Raw genomic sequence first — 12,811 nt, 5'->3', positions numbered from 1 at the left:
AATCGAAGGAACAGTTCACATGCTTTCTGAAACATTAAGATATATAGTCAACATATGTCTTAAACAAGAGCAACAATATAGAGAGTATATTTAGACCCCCAACTTAAATATTCCCAAGCATGAAACAACTTCAACTAGAAGTTTAAACAAAGTTATACCTCATGAGGTGCTAAACCCAACTACCAAAACAAGTTACAAGACTTGTTGAATTAAATAAATCTTCTCATAACATGTATTTTAAGCAAGGAAGAGCCATAAGAAGCCAAAACCGAGCCCCCAAACATGCATGAAAGGCCAAATAAACTCTCCAATATCTCATGCTAAATAAGAATAGATGAAAAGCCTCATAATACATATCCCAACATGCTTGCAAGAGGAGCCAACATCAGCTCAAAGCTACATTTTCAATTATTCCAACTTGCTTTTGAACAAAAAGAGAAAAGAGGAGCTAACATCGTCTCAAAGCCACGTTTCAAGCTTCTTATTCACAGTAATAGAAATATGTCATAGTTTCATCTCATGCAAGTAGAGAAAAGAGAAGTACTTATATCATGCTATATTTCCACCATTTTAAACAAGTAATCAATTCCAATCCCTATAACATGCTCATACTTTCATCTCTAGACGCTGGAGTAACATGCCTGTTGACCTCATTTTTAGTGAGTTCTTAGTCTTCTACTCTTAGAACCTAGGATCTAGCTTTAGGAGTTCTTATTGACCATCCTAGCGGACTAGCAATGGAGCCCACCTCCCGTAGAACTTCAAGCCACTCCTTGACTCATTTTTGTGTGAAGAACTCGCATATTGTGAAGAACTCGCATAAGTGGTTCCAAGCACTCAATTTCTAGTTGCAAGGGCTAAGGACCAACATGCAGAGGCCCGAAAATGAGTTCTTATAGGATTAAACAGACTTAGGTGAACCCTTTGTGACTCGATTACTCGCTAACGACGCACTTCACACACTCACTGCATCACACACGACTTTGACTTGAATCGACTCACCCGTCGGCGAACTCGTTCGGACGACCTCGGATGACGAAACGGACCGTGCCGACGCGTTCGGAACGTCAACTTTAGCTAGGAGGGACACCCATATTGTCGGGGTTACGTGCGCACACAGATTGCACAGAAATCGATGCAAAGAAGGGATGCGGGCCCAGACTCAACTCGGATTCAATTTAGGCTGGACTTGAGCCTGAACAAGAGTTAAGCAAACTTGAATTTCATGAATTTCGAATTTCAAATTTCAAATTGCAAATGAAATATTTAATCAAACTTTAATGAAATTCAATTAGGAGATATGTCATGCCAAATAAACTTGTCAAATAACCTTCTCTGTAAAAAGAAAACAAATTAAGCCCCCGCCAATCGCTTCTGAGTAACGGCTCTCGAGCCCGCTCCTTTCATTAATTTGATTCTGCTCGCCTGATCCTCCATTGGCATCAAAGGACGCCTGCTCGATCCCGTCCCTGCACCCCATCCTCTGCTCTGCGCGATCCCGCTCCTTCCTGCGCCGAAAACCCCGCTCATCTCCTCCCTGCACTGAAAACGCTCGCCTCCTCTCTGCTTAATCCCGTCTCCCGCACCCATCACCGAAGCCGCAGATCCCATCCTCCGCTCTACTCCGATCCCGTCTCCCGCACCGAAGCAGCAACCTCCCTCTTCCTCCTCGCCTGCTCGATCCCGCCACCGACGCCGAATCCCCTCACCTCTTCTGCGAACGTCGAAGCCCACGCCTCTTCTGCGGACGTCGAAGCCCTCACTCCTCTCTGCGAAGACCAAAACCCTTATTCTCCTCTCTCAGCCCCTGCTTCAGATTTTTCCTTAAACCATTGCCGTCCCAACTGAATTTTCAGCGAATCAGGATCGTGGTTAGCAAGGGGGCAGTGGCCAAATTTTAAAAAACACAGAACCAAGGTGTCCTTTTATTTCCTCTTGATCGAAAAAGCTCTCCTAAAGGTATAACTTCTCCCAAAACAAATCTATATATGATTTTCTTTTACTTATGAAAGTATGCAAGTGTTTGATGCTTCTAAAATAAAACAATAGATTCCACTTGATTTTTGCTATTTTTATTTCGATATTTGTGTGGGATGGGTCTTGATAGATTCATTTGGACATTCATGCAAAATTTTCTTGACGAATTCCTTTGTCCAAGCTGATGTATTGTAAATCGTAACAAATCATATATGGGTTTGCCAATGATAATTGGAACTTCACATTCATGCATTTGCCTTGTAGTTGCATGCCATAAATGCTTGTAATAAAAGTGATGAATCTCTTTGGTTATATATATTCATAATGTTAGATTATTACAAGATTACATGAATTGTGGTGTTGATATTGCGTTTTTTCACTTGTATACATATGTACCATCCAGTTCTCATGAATTTACATGTCTCACACTTGAACTTTACTTTTGCATTTATACAACACAATATTTCAACTGTTTTGGAGTCATCGCGAGCGTTTATTTGGGGCTTGACATATGCCGTTTGGAGTTGTTTTATGCGCTGTCTTTGAGCTCTAAAATGTTGTTTGAAGCTTTTAAAATGGGCTGATTTGAGAGCTGTTTTGAAAGTGTTGTCTTGGGTTTATATGGGTGTTGTTTGAAGATTTTAGAAGTGCTGATTTGGATTGTTTTAAAGTACTATATAAGGCTGATTCCAAGAAGGTTTTGGACATCATTTAAGCGCTGATTTACATATTGATCTGGAAACTTTAAATGTTGCTAATTTTAGGTTGATCAAAACAGTCTTTCAATGGATTTAAACGCTCTTTTTAGGGCCGATTTAGTTACAATTTTGAAAGAGTTTTTAGGCCGATTCATTTGCTATTTTGTCCTGTGGCTTTGCTACTTTTGGAAGTAGGGTCGGCCTTTTTGTTTCTCTTGCACAATAGTTAAGTCATAAAGATGGGGATTGATGATTTAATTAAATGGAAGCTATAGAATACCTTAAATCACCTTAAGCATAAGTTAAAGTGTAGTTAAAGTGTAGGTTTCCTAGCATACCCTAGGTGAGAGCCCATCCACCTAGTCCTCGGTTTAGGCTTCCTACACTTTAGAAGCACACCCTAGGTGAGAGCCCATCCACCTAGTTCTCGGTTTAGGCTTCACACCCTAGGTGAGAACACCCTAGGTGAGAGCCCATCCACCTAGTTCTCGGTTTAGGCTTCCTACACTTTAGAAGCACACCCTAGGTGAGAGCCCATCCACCTAGTCCTCAGTGTAGGTTTCCTAGAACTTTAGGCACACACACTAGGTGAGAGTCTATCTGCATAGTCCTCAGTATAGGCTTCTTAGATTTTAGGAGTGCACCCTAGGTGAGAGTCCAACCACCTAATTCTCAGCATAAACTTCCTAGACTTTAGGAGTACTCTAGGTGAGAGCCCATCCACCTAATTCTCAGTATAGTCTTCCTAGATTTAAGAGCACACCCTAGGTGAGCGTTCATCCACCTAATTTTTGAATAAATAACAAAACTTGACACTTTGCCCTGATTCACAATCTGATCAAAACACTAGACATCAGGATGCACCGAGATGTAGTTTATGCTTCCTTAATTAAATCAACAGTGAAATTCCCTCAATGAATTAACCTACAATAAAACTCAGTGCATCGGGATTTGAGCTTGAATATTACACTCAAATCCTCCTGGCAATTGGGGAAATTTGTTAACGCCACATATGGATCATCGGACTAGGATGAGTCTAGGATCTAAGTGACGAGGGCGATGACGACATTGATTATGTGTGCTTAAACGAGGGATACGAAGTGAAATTATTAAGAATGGTATCTCCTACCTTAGGTTCCGAGGTTGTCGTGTGACACGACGTAAACCCTCTTATCTCTGTGGGTTATTTGCATAATTGGGTATTATGCAAATGTAAGTTCCAAATAATAAAATTGGCAGGATTAAACATTCAAATAACATCTTCTCTAAAATGCAGCCACACAGTAGGATGGTTTGGGAAGTCACTGAGGGTTCTCCTCAGGATCTGTGACATCCCCTACCATTTAAGTCCATTGAACTCCTGAAAGAACTATTCCTACTTGAGTCATTCCCACTTGTTTTTCCACGTCCTACCTTGAAAACCTAAACTTTGAAATCTTGAAGACTAGAACCACTGATCATTATCGAAAGTTTTCTCAAGTGACCCCAATCATTTGAGATATAATTAACTATAGGGGCTTGCCTCTATAGGGAACTTGGAACTCAGGTAAAATAAACTCTATTTAATCTTTGTATTAAATAGGGGAACTTGTCGGTCATACATAAAAGTTTCGGAGATCAAACAGATGTCACAAATCTCTTAGTTTGCAGGATTGGGTCTATCGCCGAGATCTACACTTATCTTTCGGAAGGGTGTAGTATTCGTGGTATCGGACACGATTATGCAAGCTATTGGACTAATGAGATTTATTTGGTCTCATTTTTCAAAAATTAAAACATATTAGTTTTAAAACTCAAACTATATATCTATTATATTAAATTAAATTTCAAAAATTATTTTTATATTCATATTTTCAAATCAATCGAAAAGTTGACCGGCAATGCCTTTCTAAAATATAAGTGCAACACTAAGCTAACATGCCACATTATCCATTGCACCAAGCTAACAGAGACTCAGTAGAGAACAAAACCGAAAAGAGGCAAGGCCAAAAGGGGAAAAAGTACCTCCTCGAAGCAAAAAGAAAGTAACACAGGAACTTTAAAGGCAGTCCCCAACATCAATTCCTCTTCCAACAGTAAGAGGAAACCAATTCAAGCACCAGAAAATCAAAGAAGTGAGTGAGAAAAAAAAATGACAGGGTTTCCTTCCTTAGAATTTTTTTTTTCTTTTTTTTTTCTCCAAGGCTACAAAACTGAGCTTTTAATAAAGAAGGAGAAAAATGATTAAGAAGATACGACAAAGGGATCAAGCGCAGAGGATAGGATCCTCGCAGAGGCCACGCTTTGCGGCAAAGACAGTCGAGAACAGAGGATACGATCCTCGCAGAGGATAGGATCCTCAACAATTCAACAATGATAAGGGATGGGTCGTCTGCGAGATTGTCTCGCGTGCGAGAGGAACGAGCACGGGAGCGAGACTCCAACGACATAAAGGAGTGGGTTACGAAGGAGCGGGCTGGGCAACCGAACGAGCCAACCTAGGGCTAAGGCAGGCCCACGGGTTCGAGAGAATGAGGCGAGGGAGATGGATTTAGGTTAAGGACTTTAATATAAGTTATTAATTATAATAATAATAATAATAATAATAATAATAATATATTATTTATTATTATAATTAACATTTAAATATGTATTTTCCCCAAGACGCGCCGTCGCAATGAAATGAACGTCCCCCCTAGGCAAAATCGATGTTCCCGACACATCGACACAGTCTGTTTCGTCATCCGGAGTCGTTCGGGCAACCTCATCGTTGATCGGGTCAAAAATGCGTCGCGGTCTGAATTCTATCAAAATTCCGGTATGAGTTCAATCAAACAGGACGGTGCAGAGGACGACGGCGCCAAATCAACGAGTACAGTCAATCCTAAGGCCGACAGTCCTATAGGAATACTCTCTGAGTTCCTTCGGATTAGACTTACCTGCTAAGCAATAGCGGTCAAAACTACTATATGGAATGTCAAGTCGAGCGAAGAGAAGTTCAAAATTGCTAAGGGGGAGGGCTCCTTCACTAGTTTTCTAAGAGTCGTAGTTTTCTAGGAGTAGTCGACATGACATAAAGGTCCTACGGCTAGATCCTAGGCTACTAAGGAGGGGAAAACTACACCTCGACCGAAAGCTAGGTCAACAGAGAGTTTAGGGTTTGTCTTTTATGTTCATTCTCCAATCTCAACTTCTATCTATCTTCGAGCTGAAGTTGGTTTGCCTGCTCGGTATTATTGTTCATTTGCTTGGTTGGTTGTAAGGCTACTGAGGTGTCATCTTGGAGCATATTTTCTTTGATATTTCTTATTTATCTTCAGGTTTGCCTCTCACCTTAAAAATTTCTTAAATTTATTTTAGTTTTTGTTTACTAAAACCTAATTTTTGAAGCTTTTTGGAGTGAGAATGTTGGTTTTTGCACAGAGTAACCTTTCTTCGCTCTTAATGCAAGGAGGTTTGAAAATAAACCTCATGGGAATCACAAAGGGTTTATTTTATGTGCATTTGAGCGTAATCCATGATTCCATGTGTCAATAGTTTGATAATAGCAACGTACAAGTTGAGGGAATAGTCATGACTCATGACATTGCAAGGTATATTGAGTTATTGGTTTATGGGCAGTTGAAATTTGCAGGTTATAATGCTTTGATACATATATTAGATTTAAGATTTTTTGATATCTATACGTATCTAAGAGTTTTTGGTCATTTGAAGTTATGGATCTTAGATCTGTATATATGCAAATAAATCTATCATTCTTCATTTTTATTTTCATAGAATTTACATTATATATGTTACTGTGATGAAAGGGAGGATTATAGCTGCGCTGCTTTAATAGACAGTTGAACAATTCGAACAATTTCGAACAATTTCAAACATTTCAAGCATTTTGAACGATTCGAACAAATCGAATCGAACACGAACAGACATTTCACGAACAATTTCGAACACGAGTCTATTTCAAACAAACTATATTTCAAACGAACCGAACACGAACACGAGCACTATTCGTTCGTGTTCGGTTCGTTTACACCCCTAACTGGCAGGTCCTCAAGGAAGGGGGGCTGCCACCCCCTCCTTTTTTCTTTTTCCCTCCTTTCCCTTTTTCCTCATTTACTCTTTTCTTCTTTTCCTTCTTTTCTTATTTTTATTCCGAGCGTTTTACTATTTTAAAACCTTTCATAAAACTAAAATTTGATTGTTTTTTCTCCTTCCTAATTTTAAATCCTTTCTTTAAAACTGAAATCTAATTTTTATTCTCCTTCATAATTTTAAATCCTTTCCTTAAATCTAAAATCTGATTTTATTCTCCTTCCTTATTTTAAAACTCGTTACTAAAATCTAAAATTTGATTTTATTCTCCTTATTTTAGTGTTTCCCAATTGGGTCAAGTCTCTATATAAATACGAGTTGATCTGTCTAGAGTTAGAGGTCTTGTTTTTTATATCTGAATTCATGTATTAGCATTGGTATTTTCCCTTTGAGGGTTGTATGTGACGTCGAGGTAGTGCTTCGGTTGTACCTCGTCCGAGGTGGTGCTCCAGTTGTATCTTGACCCCGCCGATGCATTTATCTTACCATGCATCTGTTTCCTTGCTGTCAAATCAGAATCCAGCCACCGCAGCTCCCCCTGCTGCTCCTTCCAGCTTCCTGGCAGCTAGCAACACCTGTTGCCCTAATTCCAGCTCCACTGGTCACCTTCTCCTGTAGCTTCCCTGCAGGTCACACCTTCTGTCTGCCCGTTCAAGCGCCAACCTGTTGTCCTACTTCTTCCAGAGCAGCCCTATCTCTCAAGCCTTCACCACAGTCGCCAATCCAACCTCTGACGTCTTTCTTGCTCCTCTCCAGTTGCGGTTCGACGCTGTTACCATCACCAATCTGTTGTCCTACTTCTACAACAGCACCACCTCTTCGGCCTTCATCGCAGCCGCCAATCCAGCCTTACCTCGCCAGACTCCCTCCTCATCAAGCAGTTGTCTTTTTTTTTGAGTCATTAGTTGTAATTCTTTGTTTTGTGCTTTGTTTTGTATGTTGTCTTTCGTTATTTCGAGTCTTCATTGTAACCTCGTTTTATGTCAGTAATAAAATTGTGTCCTGCATCGCGGTTTGGGTTAACTCCAGTATCATTTGGTATTATAGCTAGCCCAACCCCAGTCTCATTTCAGGGTTCCTAACATCCGCCCTTACCCAATCCACCACACCAATTTTTTTTTTTTCGTTTATGTTTTTTTCTCTTCTTTCTTTGTTCATTCTTTTTTTCTTTTCACATGTCTCAAATCATCAAACATACCGCCAAGGAGAAATATGCCCAAGCCTACCCGGGAAGACATACAGGCATAACTTTGTTGTCTCCAACAAAAAATTGCAGAGATTGAAGAGATGACACGGGAAGAAGTTACCTTCGACCGAGACCTAGAGATTCGAAGGGGAGAGAGACAAGGATCTCAATCCCTTCCAATGGGATAATTTCAGCGATGAAGAAGATAGACCATGGCTTTTCGGAATTCAACATCAGAGGAGGCCTAAAGAGGGATACCTGCATTCCTCACACAAGGAAACTTTCCAAGAAGAGATGTCATTTAGAGGGCACTAAGACCACGAGATCAAGATAGATTTGTTCGAGTTAGTTTGAGGGGAGCATGGATCCGATTTATTGAATGGCTACAGGCAGTTGAGCGGATCTTCTAATACAAAGAGGCCCTCGAAGAGAATCAGGTCAAATTAGCTACTATCAAATTGAAGAAAGTGTCTCCATATGGTGGGAGAATGTATAGCGACAGAGGAGGCGAGAAGGCAGCGAAAAAATCATCGAATGGGAGATGATGAAGAAAACCATACTGACGACTCATTACCTCCAATTCATGTTTTTGAAACTCCGCAATCTACAGCAGAATGACCTTTCAGTGGAGGATTTTACAGCTTAGTTCGACCACTTATGGTTGAATAGAGCCTGAGGAGAATACAGTAGTCAGATATGTTGGGGGTTTGAAGCCTACTATTAATAATGTGATGCAGCTGCAGTCGTACTGGACACTCGGGGATGCCCAAATACTAGCATTGAAAGTGGAAAGACAACAAAAGCAAAGCCGACAGCCACCACCTGCCAAGCAGCCACCACCTGCCAAGCAGCCACCCACAGTTGGAGACACCAGTAGGAGCACGCCGCAGAGAGTTGTGGAAATTGGTTCAGATACGAATAGAGCCACCCCCAATGAGAAGAAGCAAACTATAGTGTCCATTAGAAAAGTCTCCAAATGCCATGAATTTGGGCACATAGCCTCCAGCTGCCCGACGAGAAGAGTTGTAACTTTTAGTCGTGTAAGAGATTAGCGAGGAGCAGGAAACTGAGGAACAGGGTGAGGAGCATCAGCTTCCACAAGATGATGGAGAAGCACTTGTGATTCGATAGACTGAGGACACGAGTAATCCGCAGTAGCTTCGATACAATATTTTCTACACCCGTCGCACGATGAACAAAAAAGTATGCAGTTTAATCATCGACAACGGTAGTAGTAAGGATGTGATATCGACTCAGATGGTAGAGTAACTGGGACTCACGACTCAGAGGCATTCCCAACCATATTCATTGACGTGGCTGAAGAAAAATAGGGACGGCATCGACTGACATGGCCTATTAGAGTTTTCAATAGAGAGTCAGCTGCAGGACTATGTATGGTGTGATGTGGTCCCATGGATACAGAAACACGTATTCCTTCACCAAGGACAATTTGACCAGAAGATTCAGTACGATGGATACAGAAACACGTATTCCTTCACCAAGGACAACAAATGCCTCATTCTACTTCCGTCGGTAGCACTCGAGGAGACATGAGCCTTTACCAGGAGAGTAGCGGGACTGGTTTTAGTGACAATCGATTCTCTACCAGCATGCAAGTGATTTTAGTCCCAGGAGATTGGACCGAGATGGAGGTGCGCTCACAAGTACCTTGGGAGGCAGTACTATCGACAGTGAGATTCAGGTAATGCCATGATTAAAGATAAGGGACCGTAAGCTTTGACAGGTGAGATCTAAGCTCCCCAAACCCCGGGAGACTGATGTGGGGTTTGGGTGAAGACCTACCGGTTCTCAAGGAAGGGGGGTTGCTGCCCCCTCCTACCTCTTCACTCATTTCTTTCTTCCCTCCTTTTCCTTTTTCCTTCATTTCCTTATTTTCTTATTTTCTTATTTTATTATTTTCTTTACCTGCACTTTTCTTTTTTAAAACCTTTCCTAAAACTGAAATCTAATTTTTATTCTCTTTTCTAATTTTAAATCATTTCTTAAAACAAAAATTTTATTTTTATTCTCATTCATAATTTAAAATCATTTTCTTAAATCTGAAATATGATTTTATTCTCCCTCCTTATTTTAAAAGTCTTTCCTAAATTTTGTAATGTGATTTTATTCTCCTTCTTATTTTAGTGTTTCCTAATTTGGTCAAGTCTCTTTATAAATAGGAGTTGATGTCTATAGAGTTAGGGGTCTTATTTTTGATATATGAATTCAGGTTTTAGCCTTGGTATTTTCTCTTTGAGGGTTGTATCCGACGTCGAGGTAGTGCTCCGGCCGTCTCTCGTCTGAGGTGGTGATTCTCTCGAAGGGTTCAAGTGGTGCTCTGGCTGTATCTATTCCCAGTTTAGGCATTTATCTTACCATGCTTTCGTTTCTCTGCTGCCATTTCAGAACCTAGCTACCGCAGCCGCCTCTGCTGCTCCTTTCAACATCCTGACATCCAACAACCCCTGCTGCCCTCCTTCCAGCTCCACCGGTCACCTCCTCCTGCAGCTTCCCTACAGGCCACACCCTCCAACACCTCTTGCTTCTCTCCTGCTGCTGTTCGACGTCGTTACTATTGCTAACCAGCTGTCTTACTTCTTCCACGGCAGCACCACCTCTTCGGCCTTCAGCGCAGTCTCCAATCTAGCCTCCGACGACGTTTCTGCTCCTCTTCAGCTGCAGTTCGATGCCGTTACCATCGCCAATCTGCTGTCCTACTTCGTCCACAACAGCCCCACCTCTCTGGCCTTCATCGCAGCCGTCAATCCAGCCTCCTCTCTTCGGACTCCCTCCTCATCAAACGGTTGTCTTCTTTGTTGAGTCCTTAGTTGTAATCCTTTATTGTGTGCTTTTGTTTTGTTTTTTGTCTTTTTTTATTTTGAGTTTTCATGTTAACCTTATTTTAGGTCAGTCATAAAATTGTGTCATGCGTCATTATTTGGTTTAACTCCGATATCATAGATCTTCATTGATACCCTCCTTACGTGATCTCAATAATATGTTGTTATGAGTAGCCTTTTCAATTGAAAATATTGTGTTGTTATTGGATAGCCTTTTCTTGTGAAAGTGGGCTCAACCTCTAGACCTCATTTTATTTGGGGAGATGGCAACAAACTCAATGCACGGACTTTATCATTGAAGTTGGTATCAACTTTTAGCTTAACTGTTGTTTTATCATACCAAACTATTTTATATACTTTTGTCTATAACTGTCTCCCTCTATGATGAGATAGAAATGCTTTCCATTAGAGATACCTTATTCATTGTTGAAAGCTTTCTTCATGTTAACTATGTGATTTTTTCATGTAATATATTAAAGGCCGTTTATAATATCAGACTTTCAATTCTTCATGTTTGTCTATTCAAGATATCACCAACAGTTTTGCTTATGATTGTTAGCTTCATCCCTAGGGGAGCGTTAAAGAGAGCTTTTTCTGATATATATAGGCGATCCTTGATCTACATCTCCCAGTACCCAAAATCATGTTGCTAGACTTGTTGTAACGAGTGAAGTGCCAAAATAGTCATCTCACTATTTTCATGAGGTAGTTTTAGTCACAGAGCCTATAAGGTGTCAAATTAGTCCCCAGACTCTTTAAATTGGGACTGAAATAATCTTTCATGGTATTTGAGCACATATAAAAGAAATTTTGGGAACTAAATTTGTATTTTTATAAGCTCTGGGACTAAAATGACACATCTGCAAAGTGTCAAGGGACTATTTTCACTTTTTTTTTTTTTTTTGTAACTCACCTTCTCAACCTTGATTATCATTGCTCTCACTAATCCTTAATGACCTCAATACTCAGATCTGATGCAAGTTCTTAGGGAAAAGAGCATTTGTGAGAGCAATAATGAAACAAATGCATTGGAAATAAATTGGCTAGGAAAATATCAAAATTAATAGACAGGAATTCATGTGTTTAGTCATGTAATCAATATACACAATGGCATAGAGAGCTATTTCCATTATATCAAAGAATTGTGGAAGTTATCACTAATTTCCTCACGTTTGTATCAAGAGACCCGTCGGGTTATTGCACCTATTGCTCTCCCTGAAACCTCATCTTCTTGAAGCCTGTTGATATCCTCTTGGCCACCAGCAATTCTTTACTGAATACCAACAGTGGTCCCTTTATTGGCCTGTCAGGGAGAACTCAAAGGTTGCTTCCTCCTGAACGGGCTGCAACCATGCGGCCAAAGCCTGGTATGAATAAATGATTGAGGTCGTTTGTGTAACAATAAATTAGAAAATCTACTGGGCTTTTGATTAGTAACTTTGTTAAATAAAACAGACTTTGTTTGCAAAAAAAACTTTTCAACAACTGATTTTCTAACTCCAGATATATATGCGTTAATCAAGGATTGCTTGGTGAGTTTTAACTCCCACATTTCATTTCCTATCTTCAAATTACGTATATGAAACGAAATAATATGGGAAGATGCTGAAATTTTATTTTCACCTGTAGGTATTCACAGTCAGAAAAACTTAGATGTTGAAGAAGGGGAAGATGATGTTCATGGAGATGATGTGGATGAACTTGAAGAGCTTGCCGCATGTGGTAATGATGAATTTTAGTGTTCAATTTCTATACAGCAGCGTGTGTTTCCTTGCAAAACTATGATCTTTTAACTGGATTGGGAAGTTTTTATTTGTAAAACAATTAACAAACAGCTAATTGGAGATTTTTCTTCATTTTTTATTATATTTTTTTCTGTTCAATATTTAGAAGTATAAATTTTACACACTGTAGCATTCATCTTGTTGGATCTTAAATTGTTAGTGGTTTCACACCACTTAGGCAGAGCTAGTAAAATAAAAAAGTATAGAGCAGATGACTTACAAAATATGTTTATATTGGTTTGGATTGGCAGAGCT

General features: G+C 40.1%; 1 protein-coding gene across 1 annotated transcript in view; it reads left to right on the top strand.

The window, feature by feature from the left end:
* LOC110032031 (lariat debranching enzyme) overlaps window positions 1–12,602 on the top strand; it is a 50,094-nt gene extending 37,492 nt beyond the window's left edge. The window contains exon 10 of the mRNA XM_020735534.1: window positions 12,402–12,602. Within this exon, the coding sequence (XP_020591193.1) occupies window positions 12,402–12,511 (110 nt within the window). The 3' untranslated portion in view covers window positions 12,512–12,602. The remainder of the gene's footprint in view (window positions 1–12,401) is intronic.
* Window positions 12,603–12,811: the final 209 nt, after the last annotated feature.

This window comes from Phalaenopsis equestris, unplaced genomic scaffold (genome assembly GCF_001263595.1).
Source record: "Phalaenopsis equestris unplaced genomic scaffold, ASM126359v1 Scaffold000873, whole genome shotgun sequence".
NCBI lineage: Eukaryota > Viridiplantae > Streptophyta > Magnoliopsida > Asparagales > Orchidaceae > Phalaenopsis > Phalaenopsis equestris.
Note: the sequence above shows the minus strand (reverse complement) of the source record. Positions and strands in the feature narration are given on the sequence as shown.